The sequence below is a fragment of the Engystomops pustulosus genome, chromosome 3 (assembly GCF_040894005.1).
Source record: "Engystomops pustulosus chromosome 3, aEngPut4.maternal, whole genome shotgun sequence".
In the NCBI taxonomy this organism is placed as follows: domain Eukaryota; kingdom Metazoa; phylum Chordata; class Amphibia; order Anura; family Leptodactylidae; genus Engystomops; species Engystomops pustulosus.
In genome coordinates this window covers 88,963,963-88,986,028 of record NC_092413.1, presented here as the reverse complement: position 1 = coordinate 88,986,028, position 22,066 = coordinate 88,963,963, and the positions used below count along the sequence as shown (strand labels likewise).

Sequence of the window (22,066 nt, the reverse complement as noted above, 5' to 3'; positions counted from 1 at the left end):
TACGTGTAAGTTTGGGGAGATAAATACATGGAAAACCCAATGTAAAGGGAGGATAAAATTAAAGAGGGGTTTTATATGTTGCAGAGTTGCATTAGGGGGTATTATATGGGGGAGGAGGGTTGGCCAAAGTAAGGGGCATTGTACTATGTGGGGACCATCAAGGTTGATATTATGCTATGCTTGTAGGTGGGGGAATGGGTGTGGTTTAAAAAGGGGAGGGGCTTTGTCTCTCCTCTTAAAGTTGGGAGGTATTGGGGCACATTTACATCCCGTCGCGATCCCCACTGTGCCTTGTCTGACGAGGATTCGGGTCTGCCCCAATTCACTAAGATTGTGCGTCCAATGAGTGCTGATTTTGGGACACAATTTAGTTTTTGAATTCCGCGGTTCAGTCAGGTTGTCCGACGTCCACGCCCTCCGATTTGTGTTGCATGCAAGTCGGCGTTGATGCGCCACAATCCGATCGCGTGTGCCAAAAACCCGGGGCAATTCACGGCAAAACAGTAAAAATTTGAGAAACCCTGTAAAAAATACGCTGTTTGGACCCTTAGTAAATGTGCCCCATTATCTTCAGGTGTATTCAGTACAAATGTCCAGGACTGCAGTAGAGGCTCCACCATGAATCACATAAAAAAAAAGCCATACAAAATAAGGCTGTTCCTGACAGAGCCCATTACAGGAAATGGAGTTGATCTGCGGGTGTTATTATGACGATGGTTCCCAGGACTTCCATTATATTTGCTATAATGGAGCAGAGCGGATTGTTTTAGTGCAGATTTGTTATCTACCCTGCTCTCCTTCCTATACAGGTTACATATATGTTACCTATAGACAGCAGCGCCGGTCATGTATTTTATGTTTATTTTAGCTGCACAGATATAATACCTCATGAAGTCTCCGCTGTAGTAATATTTCAGACATCACATGAGGTAAATTTCCTCATACACACTTCACACGTCATGTGACTGACGCCCGGGCAGACAGGAAGCTCCTGCACAATGCTAGTAAGCAGAGCGGATCAGTGGGCGCCGGGCAACATGCTCCACCTGGTGGTCGCTTTGCTCCTCGTCCCTGCTCTGCCGGGGGCTGCTAGAGTCTCCTATGAGCCCACCTGGGAGTCCCTGGATTCCAGGCCGATTCCTGACTGGTTCGATGAGGTGAAGTTCGGCATCTTCATCCACTGGGGAGTGTTCTCTGTGCCCAGCTTCGGCAGCGAGTGGTTTTGGTGAGTGGTGTGCTGTGTGCTGCCAGCACTGAGCCTGACAAGTATAAGCCATGGCCGAGACCAATGTGCTCACAAGATTGGATGGAAATGTAATAAGGGGTTAAGTGTTTAAAGGGATTAATATCAGGGATGAATATGTATATTTTGGTAACATCATGGCCTAATATGAAATGACAAAATAAGTTCTGCTTCCCCTCCATCTGCTGTGGACTATGTACACAGAGGCTGTAGCGGGGGCGGTGCACTACAACTGCATACAAGCCCCAGCGGGAACAGGCTCAGGAGTTTCATTTGAGGTAAATTGTTACAAATTTTACAAAATGATAGTTTTGGAAATAATGTCACTATTTTGAGGTGGTTGCTTTGATGTATAACATGGGTAGTATTGTGTGACTAGGGTGTCTATGGCAATGGTTTTTGTTCTACGTGCGTTTTATTGTCATATATATGTGTGTGTATGATATTATTATAATTTTTTTTCTTGTGTGTATTTATCACAATACATTCATTCACCCTGACGTGCATTGTAGTACGGTGGGCACACGTCGGCGGATGGGAGAGGAGGAGGCCCTCTCCATAGCGATATATGGCGCATGACGCCTTATTATGGGGAAGGATAGGACATGTCTTATTTTTCTCCCGGCTATGGAACAGTACGGTCCTGCACCGCACCACTCCCGCATGGCGCCGTGCGCCCATTGCCGGCTATGGGGGATGTTTCTGTATCCTCCTCCGGCTGTCTATGAGCCCTCTGGCCTTACAATCACAATGGTGCAGGTTTAATGCACAGAATTTGGGTGTTATCAGGTTAAAGGGGATGTCTTGGTCCAATTAATTTAATTGTGGCCATAGTCTGTCTTTTTCTAATTCATCAGTTATCCGGTAACAAACAGAGACGTTATACCAGCTCGAAATAAACTGAGAATTTACAAATGATCCAATGAGAGTGGTAATTCTGGAATATGTCCTAGATGTGAACGCAGTGTTTTAATTTAGAAGTTTCCCTTGGCAACAGGAATCTATATTTAGATGTGCGGATAATTGCCTGTTGCTAGGCGGATGGCCAGTGGAATCGAGAGCAGCACAAGCTGAAAACAGGAGAGAATATCTCCCCGTAGAGATGTGCTTTACTCATAAAGGGACGGTTCCATTAGCTATTGGCAGCATGTGACATGAGCTGTGTATACATGCCATGCTTTGCCCTATACACCCTCAAAGTTATACAGGCTATAAGAGGCTATAGATTTGGCTCGGTTCATTCCAGCCCAGTAGTCCTTAGCTAGTTTTGTCAACTAATATACTAGAATTGGATATGGGGAGAGTTATGAGAAGTATTATACAATGAAAGCTGAGCACTGACTGGTTGCCATGAGTAACTACAACAGTTTTGCTCTGAGAGACTAAATCTCCCCCAATGACACTTTTTGTTGTCTTTCTAGGTGGTATTGGCAAGGATGCAAGTCGGACCCCTACATTAATTTTATGTCAAAGAATTACCCCCCTGACTTTCGATATGAAGACTTTGGGCCTCTGTTTACTGCCGAGTTCTATAACCCACAGCAGTGGGCAAGCATTTTGAAAGAATCAGGTGCCAAGTATGTCGTCCTCACTTCAAAACACCATGAAGGTAAGTATCAAGGATTTACTGGTTTTGCTTTAGAGGAAATCCACCAGCAAAATCCATAAACCAGGGACACTTACTCATAGATCCAGGCACCGTGATTGTGGTAATATGTGTTATCTATGGCCTTCTCAGTTCTGAAATCAACTTTTGAATAAGCCTGAGGGGCTACTCTAGCCCCTCTGTGATCTGGCTTTACAGGCTGCTACACTGTCTCACCATCCGTCAGCACTTGTGCAATGAGCACTTCCTGCTGAATATGGATTAATATCACTTTGCTTGGGCGTCTTCACTGACTGCTTGCACACTGTTTTCCTGCCCACTCTGCTTTCTTTCTGCTTTGGGTTTCTTTTGAATACTTTTGAAAATAGGTCTTCTGTATATTGATAGGTATTAGACTTTTGCTGGTCCAATTAATAAGGAGCTTTTATTTCTGTTAAAATGCAATATCCAATTTTTTTTTTATTTCCATTTTTTGAAAAGAAGGCAGGTAAGTGTTCCATGTGTAGGACACAGGTGTAGTGTATGTACGGGGGAATCTGATTCCCTACTCTGTATTCACTCTATAAAGTTACGATATGACACCAGTGCAGAGGTGTTTTTCTCTCTTAAATTGTAGGAAACAATTTATTAACTTGATAGCCTTTCTTTTAAAGGTTTCACTTTATGGGGCTCCAAATTTTCCTGGAATTGGAACTCCTTGGACGTGGGATCTAAACGTGACCTCGTTGGTGAGCTGGCAAATGCTATCCGGGAGAATACAGATTTGCACTTTGGACTCTACCACTCTCTTTTTGAATGGTTTAACCCTCTTTTTTTGACTGATAAAAATAATGATTTCCAAACCAGCTATTTCCCAAATAGTAAATCTATGCCTGAATTATATGAAATTGTCATGAAATATAGACCAGAGATTCTTTGGTCAGATGGAGATGGTGATGCCCCTTGTACCTACTGGAACACCACTGGCTTTCTGGCTTGGCTCTACAATGAAAGGTAAGTTGGCTACATTTTTATCTGTCTAGAGGATTTCTATGGAATTTGATCAATTAGGCGTCTTGTGTCTCGAACCTGCAGTACCATTTCAGGCTATTTTCCATTTCCATTTATGTTTGCCTTTGAAATTATATACAATAGCAATTTTTAATACAGAGTATCTTTATTCCCCTCTTCTAGCCCAGTTAAAGACTTCGTAGTAACTAATGATCGTTGGGGATCTGGCTGCATTTGTAAACATGGTGGCTATTACACATGTAGTGACCGCTATAATCCAGGCCATCTACTACCTCACAAATGGGAAAACTGTATGACTATTGATAAGCGCTCCTGGGGATATCGGAGGAATGCATTAATATCTGAATTGTTAACCATTGAAGAACTGATACAGGTATGTTTGAGACTTAATACAGTACATCCTAAAATTAATTTGATTGATATACATGTAAAGGTTATATCATGGATGTTAATATTGAAAATTGATTTTATTCCATTATACTACTAACCCCCCAAGGTAAGAAAAAGAATTCCCTCTACTATGTTAAATCTCTCTTGTTTATCTATATATATGAAAAATAAAGAACCTCCTTTCACTCATGTGATAATGTACAGAGAAGAGTTGTATTGTGCCTGCAAGGGAAGAGTCGCTTCAAATTCCATATCTGTTCTATAATTCCTAGAAGCATGCTTCCACGTTGAATATGGTGTTATATCCGTTAAGAATCTCTTCATTTGGATCGCGCCAGGTTTGTGGTTCTTTGAACTACAGAACCAGAGATACAAGTATACTTTAAATTAATTATACGAAAAGTTTGTTTATGCGGCAAAATTTCTGTGCACGTTTTGCAAATACTACGCCTTTGTCAAGCACAAACGCACCACACAAGGAGTAAAGGAGATGGTGGATGACAGAGTAGTTCGATTCAGCGCTCTGCAATTTGCATGTCTGTGCTGGTTGAATCGAGTGTGATTCAAGTGAAGATAATTTACCATATTATAGTTGTATGGTCCCTTAGAAATGGATTATTCTCCTTGGATATGACCACCGGTGTCTGGGAGTTACAGCATATCCCACAGCCTTCCGGTGAATCCAGGTAGTCAGACGCCCAATATCACAGGTCTGGCCACTGCTGGAAGAGCATGGTGGTGGTCAGATATAAGAAAGACTGTTCCGTTTCTAAGGGACAAGAGGGCTACAATTACAGAAAATTATCTTCACACAGTTACATTTTGTTTTAATAACATCCAATTGAAGAAAAGTATGTATGGCAGATAAATTACATTAAATACGAATGCTCTGGTGACAACACCCCTTTAACCCATGTACACTGCTTAGTAATGTCAGGTTCCTCTCACAGGAGTTAGTTGAGACAGTTTCGTGTGGTGGAAACCTTCTGATGAATATTGGGCCGACTCATGATGGTCGCATTCCTGTGGTATTTGAAGAGCGTTTGAAACAGATGGGGACATGGCTTCAAGTCAACGGAGAAGCCATTTATAGTACAAAGCCTTGGAGAGCACAAAATGATTCGGTGACACCAGGCGTTTGGTAAGAGACTTATTTTCGTAGAAATAAAACATTTAAAACCTTTTCTGTTAAATATTTCCCCCTAGTTAATATTTTGTAGTTGCCCACCTACCTGCAGGCAGTAGAACGTTCTGCACTGCATCTCCACACTCTGTCATGTCTTTCACTTGTGCTCGGGGTGAACCGTGAAGAGCACAGGGTGCCAATGTTGACTCCTGTTGTCTGATTCATTTCAATCCCTCCCAGAGATCGTGAGAATGAGGATACCCAAGTTCTTTGTAAGTGGAGTATTAGTGAGCATGAATCAACATCATTCCTTTAACACACTCTGCTATTCACATAAAAATGAATCTCAAGGTGTCCATAAGTGTTCTAGTGCTCCTTTCACACAAATGAAGCAGTCGGATCCTCAGAGCATGTACATTACATGGAATTAGTGTTGTTAGCAGAAAACCTCTGTAATATGCATAGTAGGGATTGTGTTTTCATATCTTCAGTAGGCCATCCTATGGGGAATAGATTAATGTTTAGCCCTTTATTTGTTGTTCTATCACTTTATTTTATTTTGTGTGTATTGTGGCTTGCTTCTTTCCTGTAATGTATTATTGTGTTGTACAGCTCTACTGGAAGAAACAAGGTTATAGAGACTGATAGGCTTTCTAGATCTATACCCCCTTGTGTCTCTGAGAAGCATTTGAGCACTTCTGCGCCTCGTTTCTGTGTTTCATAATGGTTTTTTGAGATCTCGGGTAAACATTTGAACACATCAATGTTTCAAACCATTTGATAAATTAGCAGTGAAATAAAATGATTCTTTTTTATTTCCAGAATAAAGCATTGAAATATCTATATCTGTAAGTTAAGGGATATTTATGCAGTGTTTTATTCAACAGGTACACATGTAGACCCCAAGAGCGGTCTTTGTATGCTTTATTCCTCAATTGGCCCACCAATTGGAAAATAACCCTAGGAGAACCCAGATCGTGGAGAGGAATGACAGAGGTCAGTAACAATTTGGGCTTGTGGGTCTTTATACACATTAGATAGTTGGCCTGTCCTAAAACAAAAGTTCAGATCTTTGGCATGCTCCCGAGGAATCGGTAGATTTTCTCCTGCAGTTTCTTCTTCCAGACTTTGATTAAAGAATTATTAAATTCTTGGACAGTCTGTGGTGTTGGTGGATGGAGCAACATATGATGTGCTCGATTAGATTCAGGTCTGGGTAACAGGTCAGTCCATAGCCTCAATGCCTTCATCATGCAGAAACCACTGACACATTACAGCCACTTGAGCCCTAGCTTTGTCATATATGAGAAGGAACACAGTACCCACCTACCTGCAGGCAGTAGAACGTTCTGCGCTGCATCTCCACACTCTGTCATGTCTTTCACTTGTGCTCGGGGTGAACCGTGAAGAGCACAGGGTGCCAATGTTGACTCCTGTTGTCTGATTCATTTCATGATCAATGTTGATTATTTTTACTTTTTCATTACTAATAATCGTTTCTACAGGTTGTTGTTGAAAATAGATATTAAAAAAAAGGGTAATTGTCCAAAGCCTCATGCGCACAACCATGTGCATAGTCCATGAACTAGCCTCACAAACTGTGGCTAGAGAATGCCCCCATATCCTTCTGTTAGGCATGTTCACGGTGTTGTGCATGCACCGTGGCTCACTACACTGTGAACACTGTGACTATCCAGCCTGTTTCAATCATTTCCCCCCTCCCCCCATGCCAACCACGGCAGAAACAATAATACATGGCCCACTTGCATGAGCATGCCCAGTTTATTTCGTAGGCTGGGAAGCCTCTTTCCATGCGCATGGGAGTGGCGGTGGCCGTATTTAATGTCAACACAGGGCCGTTATTAGGGGCCGAGTAAGCACTGTTTTACAGTATACTATGGGCATTGAGGTCATTTCTTTTAAAACAAACAAACAATGCATTAATGATTTTTTTTTTGTGTGTTGGGGATCAAATAAACTGTACATAATGAGGTGGGAATAACCTTTAAGTTGTCCCCCACTGTGTGCAAAAATCCCTCCCAGTATTGTGATATCCATCAATATCCTGTGAACCATTACAGAGTCTTGTGTGAAGTGTTTTTATGTTTTCACACTAGGAAGTTTCTATTATGTTTATTTAGAAATGTGCTAGAAGTGTTTTTACAGTCAGGCTGGAAATGACTGTAAGGAAGATAAGATAATTGTGCTGTGTCTCGCTTGTCACACTTTTCTGTACATATCTTTTTACATTTTATACAATTTGCATTCAGGTCTTTTTCTTTCACATTCAGCTGACTGAAGTCTTTGTATATTAAGCTATTTATCTGGTGAATTGTCTGTTGTTTTGTTGTTAGTGCCTTTACCATTCACATCCACATACAAATAGCAGTCGCAGTTTATTAGAATAGGATATACCAGTATTTTAGAAAGAATAGTGCATTTTCTGGTGGCCTCAATGCACGTATACTCATGAAATCCCTTTTAATGAAGATAATTGAGATATTTGTTAGAACAGATTTGGAAATTGGGTGTGACCAGTGACAACCAGTTATACTTGTTTTCTCTTGGCTTGTTGGATGCTGCTGTGTCCTAGAAAACTGAAAGCTATAATTTTCATGCTCCATCCATCTCCTCATGTTCTCTCAGTGGATTCCTGTGGATGCAGGGATTTGGGAGGGGGGGTGTGTTGATTCTCATTATTATCCGCTAAATGCTAGTAAACAAATTCCCTTAGAGTCTGTAAAGGGGAATGTTGTATAATATACAGTATGTAGATGTGTTTGTGTGTGTGTATATAGAGATGATATAAAATATATTGAAGGTTTTTAGTATAATAAGTGTGTGATAAATTACAGTATATACCACACTGCAATTGTGAAAAGAAGGAAAGTTAAAGTACAGCAAGGGAGATATAATAATTGATAGTGGTGAGCCAGCCAGACTTACCGCTCCTGTAACATTGACAAACCAATAGTCCTAATTTTAATAATAATAATAATCTTTATATTTGTAGTGCTTTACAAATCATAGGGGACATATACAAATATAATATTACTTTACAGAGTACATAGTCATATGGAACAATAGGAGTAAGGGTCCTACTCACAAGAGGCCACAATGGAGAGAGTAATAACCAGCACTACCTTTGTGGAGCAAGCGGTGCTCAGCTTCTGCGTTCCAGTACAATTCATAAGCGGGTAAATAGATAAAAAAGAGGAGCAGCACTCACCGGCGATGTCTTCAAACTTTATTATGACAGAGTGGCAATACAGACAGACATGCAGCCGTGGCAAGAGACGGGCCATTTGGCACCAACAGATGCTTTCTCAAGCCTACCACAAGCCGAGCCCATGGGATCCCCATATATGCCCGCCTCCCATGATGCAATCACCGGAAATGGTGACGCGCTTTCGGGAGTGGTGCAAAGGTACAGCCCCCCGTGATGTGGCTCCTTACCAAGAGAACCAACAACAGACAAAACGCACGGAAGAAAGGGAGACCAGCCCGCAGTCTGCAAACGCCATGCAAAGGGGTAAGTAATACTGAAGGGAAAGAGATTTCACCCATTAAAGACCCCTTTTATACAGTGGGGGAATTATATAGAAACCCGAGACCGTTAGGTGGACAAAATAATGACAGCGAGATGGTCATCCCATCCGGTTAACAAAGCTTAAAACAGTTAATGTAGAATAATTGTGTATCTTGTGTACATCTAAAATAGGGAACAGGGGAGGAAAAAACAATAACAATTATACATCAAAAAACAATCCCCTGAACACTTAATCGTTGTTGGGAACAATGTGTGCCCAACAAATATGCAACATACAAGAAACAAAATATCCTATCATTGCACTTTAGGGTTTTTTGGAATTTTTTTGGCATCAACCAAAATTACAATACTGGACAACAAAATTCAATTCATGTCTAGGAAGATACTTAAATCATTGCGTCATTGAGACCTAATTTTCCCATTGCATCAAACCTAATGATGTGCTTTGCTTCCTGACGCAATGATTCGAGATTTCTAATACCTCCCCGTGGGTTGATTTCTAGCTTCTCTAGTCCTGCAAATTGCAGAACTCTCGGATCACCCCTGTGGTGTTATATGACCCGGGGACAACCGCTGCCCGTATCAATAGATCTGCAATGTTCCCTAATTCTCACAAATAAATTACGGATTGTCTAACCAATATAGAAACGCTGGCAGGGGCAACATAAAATGTAGACCACATAAGTGGTCCTGCAAGTGATAAAGGAATACTCTCTTCTGGAGTTATCTCCTAAATTAATGAATTTGGCCTGACTGTTTTGCCTACAGAAATTACAAGAACCACCTCCTGTAGTTCCCTTTTGGTATACTTTTGTCTAGCCATGTTCCACGTGGTGAACAAAAACGTCTGTTAACTGAGTGACTTTTGATGGTTTTGCTCCTTCTGAATGAGATGACCGGTTTTTGCATGGTGATTGGGGGTAGTTGGGGGTCATCCTTTAAAATGTCCCAATTCTTTTGAATGGCGGCTCTTATGGCATTTTTATGCGGGCTGTACCCAGACGAGAAAGCAAATCTATCGTTCTTCATTTGTTTCTTTCGATTTGCATTGGTCCTTAAGTATTTCATATAAGGGTTGTCGAACGAAAAGACAAACCTACTCTCCAATACAGCCAGGGAGATATTTGAAAATGTACAGGGGTTGAGCAGTGTTTTGTGCACCTTTTGGTAAAAAAATACCAGCTTGGATAGTTAGGAGTAGTAGGGAGTAGTTTTTCTGCCGTCTTCTCAGTACGCCACTCTCAACACTACAAAAAGGAAAGGAACGAACTTGTACCTGAAACTTATGTGTAGGATTGGGTTATAATCGTGTACATGTATTTGCATCACTCAGTTGTCTATTAGCTTCCTGTGTATAATAGGATCTCGTCATGACCACCACGTTGCCCCCCTTGTCTGCCGGCTTCACTATTAAATCCTTACGGGATCGGAGCCAGGAGAGAGCTCACCTCCCAGCGCTAGTTAAATTGTCCCTAGCGTGAGGGTAAACAAGAGCTTTAACTTCTTCTTTTACTTTTTTGGCGAAGATCTCGATGGGTGAGCCGGCAGGCAGGGTAGGGCAAAACGTGGATTTTATTCCCCCTTTGAATTCTTCCACCTCCAGAGCATCCTCTTCTCAATGCTCTGGATCTCTATCATCATGGTTAATGTCTAACAGCAAGTGTATATCCGCTCTATCAATCTGTGGTTGCGAACCAAAGTGCTATAAACCAAAGTGGACCTATGCCTGTAGGAATCTCTCCTTCTTTTCACTTATCTTTATTAGTGTGGACATTACAAAAATATTTTTTTAAAGATCGTTTCCGAGTGGCCTTGAATAGGTCAATCTTGAAATCTATCGGGTCAAATTCATTAACCAGGGCAAAATTCAGTCCTTTAGAGAATAGGGATGCACAGTCTTTATCAAGAGTTACTAGTATTGTCACAGTTTTGGTTAATAAAGTCATTGCCGTTCTCCCTGTTTTGCCGATAAGGGTCACCATTCAGGGGGTCTAGTGCCAGGATACCTTTTTCCTCTTCTGACTTTGTGATCTTCCTGTTCGGTTTCCTGTCACCCACTCCGGATCCTCCTTCTAATTTGTTGGAAATAGATTGTTCCCGACAACGATTAAGAGTTCAGGGGATTGTTTTTTGATGTATAATTGTTATTGTTTTTTCCTCCCCTGTTACACAAGACCTATTATTCTGCATTTAAGTGTTTTAAGCTTTGTTAACCGTATGGGATGACCATCTCGCTGTCATTATTTTGTTCACTTAATGTTCTCAAGCTTCTATATAATTCCCCTACTGTATAAAAGGGGTCTTTAACGAGTTAGAATCTCTTTCCCTTCAGTATTACTTACCCCTTTGCATGCCGTTTGCAGACAGCGGGCTGGTCTCCCTTTCTTCCATGTGTTTTCGTCTTTGCTGTTGTTGGTTCAATTGACAAAGAGCCACATCACGGGGGGCTGTACCTTTGCACCACTCCCGGAAGCGCGTCACCGTTTCCGGTGATTGCGTCATGGGAGGCGGGCATATATGGGAATCCCCTGGACTCTGCTTGTTGTAGGCTTAAGAAAGCACCTGTTGGTGCAAAATGGCCCGTCGCTATTAGGATGAAGGGGTGACACAAAGACATTGTACAATGGTCCAGCCATTCTTTATAAGGGAACAACATACAATAATTTAATAATATATAATAGATAATTTAATAAAAATTCTGCTGCTTGAACCCTGCATCAGCTGCCTTCACTCTTACATGATCATGATCATGGTGGCTCAATGGTTAGCACTACAGCCTTGCAGCGCTGGGTTCAAGTCCCATCCAGGTCAACATCTGCAAATGGTTTGTATGCTTCCTCCCACACTCCAAAAACATAACGGCAGGTTGATTCGATTGTGAGCCCCATGGGGACAGGGACTGATTTGGCAAGATCTTTCATGTGGGGTTGTAGAGCCCGGGACCAGAGACTGACTTTATTCACTTATTTTGTCATTATATACGGCTATTCTAGAAGGAAGCAATAGACATGCTTATGCTTACATGCCAAGGCTTCTGGTTCCCTTGTACTCCTGTTGACGCTAGAGACCACCAGCTCTGTATCCAGGGAATTCCCTGGCTTGCTATATTTGGGACTATGAAAATTATTGTGCCAAGCCATTTAATAAATAGACTTGACCTACGTTAAAAACTTTTACCTTTTAATATTATTACATATCTAGAGCTGTCAGTAACACAAATAACAGATTCCCCTGAGGAAGCCTGCACAGACAGGCGGAACGCGTGGGGACTGCTTTCTGCCCCTTCTATCCCTAAGCTGGATGTTTTAGATACTGAGATCATTATGACCATCTTGAAGACTATACACTGATTACCCTTTTTAGTACTTCTTATAGTTATCTGTGATTATCTTTGTTATAGTCTAAATGATTTATGCTGCTATGTTCCTATTATACCCCTAGCATATTCACTCATTAATTGGATAGTGGGGCTTGTTTAGCATTCAGTTTTTTGCTTTTTAAATGTTTTTAAATTACAACTATTTCTGTGATTTAATTAGCATTTTTGAAAATATAGTGGACATCCGTCTTTCTCTTTAAACTTGTAACAAATAACAGATTGGCATTTAAATCCTTTAATGAAAGCAACATTTTCTGTTTCAGGTTCAACTTGTTGGGTGTCAAGAAAAACTAAAATGGTTGCCAATAGGTGAAAAAGGTATGATTGTGTCACTGCCAAGACTCAGTCCTGCACAGATGGCAGTCAGATGGGGCTGGGCCCTGAAGATCACTCACCTGAAAGAAGTTGTCCAAGCAGCGGGGCACCAGACAAAGTTTGACTTTCTGTAAAGTTTTAAGCTATCTTCTGCTCTGTAGTTATCACCTTAATGTCCCCTGTGTAACATATACATTGAGAAAAGCTCCATGGGCTCTATTTACCTGACCAAGACGCAAGCACATTAGTGGCACACGTGACTGTGTACCCATTCAGACTAATACCAATTATCGATACATTATATGATCTTTTTCCAATGTAACCTCTGAATGTAATTTGAACAGACCCTTGATCAGTTATAAAAAAAAAGTGCACAAAAATGATTTTTTTCCTCTCCAATTTCTGTGAAATAAAAAAAATAATTTTTATTTGTGATTGCGATGCCTGAAGGACAATGCACATAAGGTGTTTTATGGATATACATAAAGTACAGTTTGGCACTGCTGTATTGCTGGAAGTGGGGATTCCCTTGAATCGTATATATGATAGTGATATCATATATATCCGACCAGCACACACTTTTTCACAGACCAGCAATGATGTGCTGAAAGCTAATACAGTGATACTACACAGAAAACCACACATTCTTTGTTAATTAATTTCTTGCTTAATGACCATCATGAAAACTGTAGAAACAGCGTATTTATTTGCGGGCTTCCCACAAGTCATCTTGATCACCCTTCAAATCATGGGCAACCTTAAAGGAAACCTACCACTTAGTATGGCAGGGGTAAGCTGTAAGTACCGAGCACCAGCTCAGGGTGAGCTGGTGCCGGTACTTACTTTCGTTAGTGTTAAAACCGCGGTATCGCGGTTTTAACACTTTTTAAACTTTAGGGCAGAAGGGGCTTCGGCGCTGCGCGCGACCGTGCGCGCGCAACATCTCCGCTATTTCCTATGGAGGCGCGCGCACGATCGTGCGCACGCAGCGCCGAAGTGTCTTCTGCCCTAAAGTTTAAAAAGTGTTAAAACCGCGATACCGCGGTTTTAACACTAACGAAAGTAAGTACCGGCACCAGCTCACCCTGAGCTGGTGCTCGGTACTTACAGCTTACCCCTGCCATACTAAGTGGTAGGTTTCCTTTAAGAAGCAGAAAATTTACACAAATCATTGCCCCTTGAGCCCACTTAAACTCAAGCTGACTGCATATACATCCCCATAGGCGGCAATGGCAGTCCGGCGCCACACACGGAGAAAAGAGAGCATGCTCCATCTTTCCCCGTGTGTGTGTGGCCGTGCGCCACTTTTCTCTATGGAGGGGTCACCTCCTTCTCCTCTCCGCACAGCGATATGGCCGCATACGGCTATGTAAATCTATCCTTATACTGCACCAGATTAATCATCATCCAGCATCAGACACAATGATTAATTTGGCGCAGCAGAGAACTGTCTAGTTCTACTCTGGGAAAATATGCAGTTTTCCAGAATGGGATTAGGAAAGCCACACCTCTTTTAGCTACCTTGTAAGGCAGCTCCCTCGACATCAGGCATGACCTTTAGGCAGCCTTATGACATGATGCAGGACTAAAACCAAACCAGTATATCTATTCCAGAAGGAACAGACTCCCACTGTAGGCTGCACTGTTTCAACCTAATTGGGTCTCCTCAATACCACATAGGGAACTGGTCTGGCTGGGTGAGAGGCTTGTGACTTGGTTCGAGAAATAGGAGTTCTGTCTTATAGCCATGGAGGCTCCAATAGGGGATTCTGGGAAAATATTCAACGTTTTTCAGGATAGTATAAGGAAAACCATGCCTCTTTTTAATTACCTTGTTCCTGGTTTTAAACACACTGGGGGGGATGGGGGTGGGGGCGGCGGCGGGGGGGGAAGATTTAACAATGTGTCTCAGGTTTCGCTAGTTTCTATCTGGAAAACACTTGTCTTTTGCTGCACCAGATTTATCACTGTAATGATGAATTCCGGTGTAGCATAAGACTGTCGGTTCCTACTTTTAGTTGGTTTAAACTGTGCACCAGAATTTTGAGTGCAAGCCCTTTCCTGCAAGGCCACACCCATCCACGAAGGCCATGCCCCCGCAATCGGACAAGTCTGGAAAGTGCCAAAAAACTGTGGTGCAAGGCATTTTAGACAGCGTTTGGCGCAAAACCACCAGAATTGTGGCACAAGTGCGTTTATAAATCCCCCCATGATTTCAGGTTTTCCTTATCCCATCCTGGAAAACTTTGCATATAATAATAATTCCTTTATTTATATAGCGCACACAATGGGGCTCACAATCTAATCAACCTACCAGTATGTGTCGATGTATTTTTTTTTTTTCCTTACCAAAGCTTTATTAACTTAATTTCAAGCATGAATTACATCTCACAATTTAAACATCTGTACATTGATAACGTTTTATGCACATTTCACAAAATAATTCTGCGTAGACCAATCCACCCATTCTGGATTTGTTCAAATTTATCTACGCAAATTCTAACTCATTACCTCTCACCCTCCCCCACCCTCCTCAGTACCGATGGAAGAGAAAAAAAAAAAAACCCTACTTAAATTAGGAGAGGAGAGAAGGAGAGTTTATCCCCATATTCCCCAAATATAACTCCACTTTTCCCTTCCCCCTCCTTCCCTGCCTGTGAAACCATATCTTCTCATATTGCCTAATCCTATCCACCAAATTCAGCCAGTGTTCTTTAGTTGGGGGTTCTGCGGTACCCCATTACTGGGCTACACAAACCCGTCCCAGATGTAACACCCTTTGGACCAGTTGTTGTTTTGCTCGATCTAATTCTACCCCTTCCAGATCTCCCATTCTTCAGTGTGAATGCAACATCTATCCCTAGAACTGCTGTCACATGGGTGCAGATTTCATCCCAAAAGGTTTGAATAATCGGGCAGTGCCAGAAAACATGAAGAAAATTTGCCTCTGTATTGGAACATCTCATGGCGTATAATAAATCATATGAATAATACTGAACTGTATAAGTCTATGATTCCATCCTATTGAGCAACTCTTCAAATTCCGATGCACTCGCTCCCAGCTGACCGGTGTGTTCCCCTCTATCGCCCTTTCCCATTTTATACAAGAGTGATGTTTACCATTAAGTGACACCCCTTTCACTATTTGTTTATAAACCTTAGAAATTATATTCCTAGTGTTTCCTTTATTATTCACTACCATATCTAAACACTCATGTGCCACCACCCTCAAACCTATCCCCTTTTTTTTTTTTTGAAAGTTACAAGTGCATGCGCAACTTGGCCATATCTCAAAAAGTCCCCTTTTTTAAGTGATATACTCCTTCAAAATATGAAAAGGGTCTAATCTCCCCCTCAGACAGAAATTGTGATACATATTTAACCCCTAACCTTTTCCAAAACCCGGGATACTAAATAACTCTTTTATCTGATAATTTTAATAAGTTTTTTTCCAGAAAACCGTGAATATTCAACATTTTCTTTACCTCTATCCAACATTTAAATAGTAACTTAGGTAATTCCTTCTGCTTAAACTCTTCTCTGCCCAAGATACCACTCTCTAACATCTCCACTACTGAATTATTTGGAAACTGTGTATCCCTTAACACCTTCCCATCTTACTAATCTACTAAATTTGTGATGCAATAAAATAATCCTTAAAGAATGGGACTCCCAGCCCCCCCTTCCTCCAGGGGGCGATATAGGTGACATATCTTCATGCGAACTTTTTTTCGTCCCCATATAAGATCATTCAGCATTGCCTCGATGACCTTAAACATCGACTCCTCTATCCAGACTGGGCTAGCTGAAAGAACAAATAAGATTTGTGGAAGGAGCGTCATTTTGATAAGACCGATTTTATCTGCTCTTGATAACGGTAACCTATCCCAGCAGTGCATTCTTTCTCTTATAGCCTTCAATAGTGACAACAAATTAATTTCCACAAACCTATCCAATTCTTTAGCAACCTGTATACCTAAATATCTGAAACTATCCTCACAGATAGAGATCTCATAATCTGCTAGCCCCCTTTTAACCTTCGAGTCCAGAGGGAGCAATTGTGACTTTCCCCAATTTATTTGAAGTCCTGACCATTCCCCATATTCTTCTATCACCTCTATCACTCTAGGAACTGCAGATACGCTATCTTGTAAGTACAGGATCAAATCATCCGCGTATAAACACAGCTTATCCTCCTTACCCCCCCGCATCCCCCTCCCATTATTCGCTGGTCGTCCCTTAGTAAAATTGCTAGTGGTTCAATATATAAGGCATATAATAACGGAGATAGGGGGCACCCCTTCCTTGTCCCTCTAATGTGTCACTCTAATGTGAAAGGTTCAGAGCGGACCCCATTTATTACCACCCTTGCAACCGGGGCAGTGTATATTTCCTGTACCCAACCTATAAAGGCCGGCCCAAACCCGAATTGCCTCAGAACTTCCCAAAGGAAGCTCCACTCCACCCTGTCAAATGCCTTTACTGCGTCTAAAGACAGGATGGAGCGGAGCCTCCCCTCACCCATCTCTATTGCAGAAAACAGTCTGTGTATAGTTTCCTTCCAGGGATAAACCCGTTTTGATCTACATGTATAATGGAGGCGATTACCCTCTGTAGCCTATTTGCTAGTAATTTCGCTATGATCTTCACGTCCATGTTTAAAAGTGAAATGGGCCGATATGAACCCATTTCTAACTTATCCTTATCTTTTTTTTAAATCAAAACGATATCCGCCTCCATCATGGAATCAGGCAATCTACCAGTGATTTTAGATTCATTCAGAACCTCCAATAGTAAGGGCAAGAGCTCTTCTCCGTATTTCCTATACAGGGCAAACGGAAATCCGTCTGTCCCCGGAGAGGAATCTTTTGTGCATCCTATTGCTGTCTCTCTCAATTCCTCAATTGTTATTGGGGCATCTAGCATTTGTATCTGTCCCTCGTCTAACTTGGGAAATTTCAGTGGACCGTCTTATTGGTTCTAAGCTAGACTTATAGAGTTGCTCATAGAAGATTTTAAATTGTGCCCTTACCCGATGTGGTTCTTTTTCTATTGCCCCCTGGGCACTTCTGATAGCCGCAATATATCCATTGTTTCTGGTGGCACACACCATCTGAGCTAAAATTTTTCCAGCTTTCCCCCCTTCCGAGAAGAACTTTTGACCACGGAAGAACATTTTGTGTTGAGCCTTAATTGTCAAAAACTCTGCATATTCATTTTTAGCATCCTCTAACCGCCTCTTATTGCCATTGTCCAACCGATCTCCCAATTCCTGTTCAGCTAATTTATATTGTTTATACAACTCCTGCTCCTGTTGACTGTATTTACGTCTAATTTCCCCTATCTCCTTCTTAAATATCCCCCTCAAATAAGCTTTGAGCGTATCCCATACTTCTAATAGGCCTGTTGTTCTTGTATTTCCCTTCCAGAACTCGACCACCAGCCTTTTTACATCCGGATTATCTCCTAGAATAGAAAGCCAATGTGAATTTAATCTAAAATTAAGATTCTTGGTTTCCTCTTCGCTCATAGTTACCACCACCGGACCGTGATCGGAAATTGCGATTGGTTCATACCTTATTCTGCTGATACTAGAAACTAAGGAGGGGCTTACCAAGCAGTGATCTATCCTAGATAGCGTTTAATGTGTCTTATTATGGCAGGAAAATACTTTTTTAGCTCCGTGTTTAGATTGCCAAACATCCATTAAATTGAATTCCACACAGAAAAGGGCAAGTTTAGAGACTACAGTTCCTGGGCGATTATCCAGCTTCCCTTCCAGGTTAACACGGTCCAAACCCTCATCAAAGGTTGCATTGAGATCCCCCATTATGATCAATTGAAAATCCTCCTTCCGCTCCCTAAACTTCAAAATCTCCCCAAAAACCTCTAGACCAATAGACCAACACACAGACCAATAGAATTTTGTTACCATATAGAGATCCACCCAAAAACATTTCTCTCCTCCCTATCAATTTGTTTACTCAAAATCTGAAAATCAATTTTCGAATGAACCAATATTGAAACCCCTCTCGAATAGATACTACCAAACGAATGGAATTCTTTCCCTACCCATTTCTTCCTAACCCTATTTCTGAGATCTGGTGTCAAATGGGTTTCTGTTAGGCATACAATTGCTGGCAAATGTCTTTGGATCAAATCGAACACAATACACCTTTTTATCTGGTGGCTCAGACCCCTAACATTCCATGTTAATATTTTCGTATTACAGAATGACATTTCTTTCTTTAAAAAAAAAAAAAAAGGGCCTCCATCGGTACATCCCTCCCCCACCCTTCCCCTCCCCTCAATGACCTACAGTATCTCCCGACCATAGATCTCTCATCTGCTCCAGCGCCATCCTTCCCTCCTCCCCGGCGAGAGGTTCTCTATCTATTCAGTTCAATACAACCACTTTTTCAAGTTCCCTGTTTCTCCAACCAATCAGAAGCCTCTTCTGATCTATCGAAGAACCATGTTCTATCCTGATAAATCACTCTGAGTCTGGAAGGAAAAAACAGCGAGTACTGTATCTTAGCTTCCATTAACCGCTTTTTCACGCCCAGAAAGCTAATTCTAGCCTTTTGGGTTTCTTTACAAAAATCAGGGAATATAAAAACCTTTTGACCATTAATAAGAGTTGGTTCACACCGTCTGCTAAGCCGCAGGATACAATCCCTGTCCCTGGAGTTAAAAATCTAATCAAAACAGCTCTAGGTCTAGTTCCCTGTATTGGCTTCTTGAACGGTACCCGATGGGCCCTTTCTATCCCAAAGAAAGGGGAAAGCTCTTCTGTTCCAAATGTTCCTGTCAACCATTTTTGGATTTCCTCACCGAGGTCACCCTCATCCCCCCCCCCCATCTGGATATCCTATAATCCTGAGATTGTTTCTTCTAGACCCATTCTCTATTTTTCCTTCAGAGATTTGTTATCACTTTTCAATCCCAGAATGTCTTGTTTAACTCCCTTCACATCAGCTACTACCTTTGTTAAAATAGTCTCCATCTCCTTATTCTTTTCTCTGAGTTTATGCAACTCCTCTCTAATCGATTGAATATCCTCTCTTACTCCTCCCATTTGTGTATTTAACGACTCCATAGAGACTTTAGTCTCTTTTACGGCTTCCAAAATTTCCGCTAGAATGGAACTATTGCCTTGCACAGTGTCCTCATTTTGTAATACTGAAAATCTGGAACCGTCCTGTGATACCTCCCCTCCTGTCTCCTCTCTGTCCTTCCCTGCTTGGCGTGGATGTGTAGGAGAAGCTTTCCACATCTTCTCCAGGCCCGTGGATTTCCTAGCCGCGTTTTTGGGGGGCATTTTGATTTGCTACTAGCTCCAACACTTTAGGCCTACAATAATAGATTAGGACAATACTAGTGTACACACGTCTATCCAAAAATAACATTCAGAGCGTGATACCAATTCTGACAACAGGTCGAGGACACAATTGTAGCAAAATCAAGTACAGATTGTAGTGAAACTCAGTAATATGCGTATCCTGCAAAATTCGGGAAAATTAAAGCAGACTCGTCGTAGAAGACAATGAAATTGTGAAATTACGAACTCTCGTCGCGCTTGATCCTGATTGGGACCCTTTATGCCACATACGCTCCTGCAGACAGTTTAATCAGCGGATTTCCGAGTAGAAGATAAGGAATAGTCTTACGTTCCAGGGTGATGCTGAGTTCCTTATGGTGACCAGCTCACTACCTCATAGGTCAAATGGCACAGATTACCATTTGCATCCACCGCCAGTTTGTACATTAACCCCGCTTGTCAAACCCCTCTCTTGCAAGGAGAGAAACAATATCAAGAATCCTTTTCTTTGAACACACAATTACAGCAAGGTTAATTACGTCACTTTAACATCGCGTACACACTATAATGAGGGGAGCAAATCCATTCTCTGTACAGGTTTAGTGAGTTTCAATTATATGCGTATCCTTCAAAATTCAGAGAGATTAAAGCAAACTAAGTGTAGAAGACTGTGAAATTGCGAACTCTCGTCCCGCTTGTTTCTGACTGGGACCTTTTATGCCGAATACACTCCTACAGACAGCTTAATTAGCACAGTTTCAGAGTAGAAAATAAGGAATAGTCTTACGTTCCAGGGTAATGCGAAGTTCCTTAAAACGACCAGGATTGCATCCACCGCCAGTTGGGGTCTCCAAAGTCCACCAAATCTTGAAACACGCTGCCTGCTCCCTGCTCTCACCATGGGCAGGACAGCTCAATGAACGCCAGTTGTGGAGTCTCTCCGCGTTCCCCAGGAATACAGGCTGGCCCAAGCTTATTCTCAGACCTCTCTGTTCCTCTCACAAACAGAGAAGCCGACTGGCTGGAGAGATACCACCCTCCAGAGGGAAATAGAAAGAAAAAAAAATGGCTCTGACTCTCAGCTCCGGATCGCGCCCGTTCATCCCCTGCTCACACCAAGGGGTGCCGGGGACTAATAGAGCTCCGTTCCGAGCGACACCCACGGCGTGTCTTCCACCACTGTGCTGGCCCGTTGTCACCTCTGCCTGACCTCTGCTCTCACCTAGAGGCGGGCTCCAAGATGCCAGGGACCCTTCGTGCTCCAAGCCCGGGCTAGTCAAGCCTATTAGTGTCGGGCACCTCTCGCTCACATGGAAGGGGGGAGGATCCTCAGGGAGGAAGCGGCAGTTACGTGCAGCTTCACATCACGCCGTATTTTCAAAAACCCTTAGCATCCATGGCTATAAGACTCCACACACCTATACGTCTGCCTTAACTAGCAGTCTCCGTAAGGAGAACTCTTACTTCCCTACCCTAGTTCTACAACACTGGTGTATTGACCGACACATTAATACATCTCCCCTATTGCCTCTAAAAATTACAATCTGTAAAAACAATGTTACCATTTCTTTAAAAATGAAGGCCAATAATTTTAGTTAAAAACAGTTTATTGAATTGTAGTTATTTAATAGATTGTATTACCATTTATCATTAAAACATCTACAGTGATTGTGTATTGCAGTATACAAAGCGTTCAGACCAAGCCTATACAGAACACAAGTTAGAATATCAAGTACTGCAGTGACATAAGCCAAATAAAGATAATGCTATAATCTCCGTATAAAGCGTTGGTTTTTCTTACAGTGATCGCACAGCAGCTGGGGGGATGTGAAGACCCGCACATACAGGGACCTTGCCCTGTTGTCAATTGTTGAAATGGAGCAGCCAGTAACCACTCATAAGTTATAAGGCCATCACACAGAAACTTTTCTGCAGATACTGAACATATGTCAGATATCTTCCAAGATTTAATAAATGCAAAGTCTGAATGTAACACATCCGGACTAAGTTTCAGATATTCATGAGGACAATTGTGATCATTTTTACTCTCCAGGTATAGTGTTAAGCAGCTTGGAAAAAAGGTGTCTACAGGATAATTTCTATTCTGGAAAACAAAGCAATAAGT

At 41.9% G+C, this 22,066-nt stretch overlaps 1 protein-coding gene across 1 annotated transcript; it reads left to right on the top strand.

Moving 5' to 3' along the window:
- Positions 1-806: 806 nt before the first annotated feature.
- Positions 807-13,048, top strand: FUCA2 (alpha-L-fucosidase 2). The gene is made up of 7 exons (XM_072141365.1): positions 807-1,225; positions 2,665-2,852; positions 3,503-3,842; positions 4,023-4,233; positions 5,201-5,391; positions 6,264-6,372; positions 12,569-13,048. Exons 1-7 carry the CDS (start codon positions 999-1,001, stop codon positions 12,752-12,754), a joined length of 1,452 nt encoding a protein of 483 aa, XP_071997466.1. The 5' UTR covers positions 807-998; the 3' UTR covers positions 12,755-13,048.
- The last annotated feature ends 9,018 nt before the right edge of the window (positions 13,049-22,066 follow it).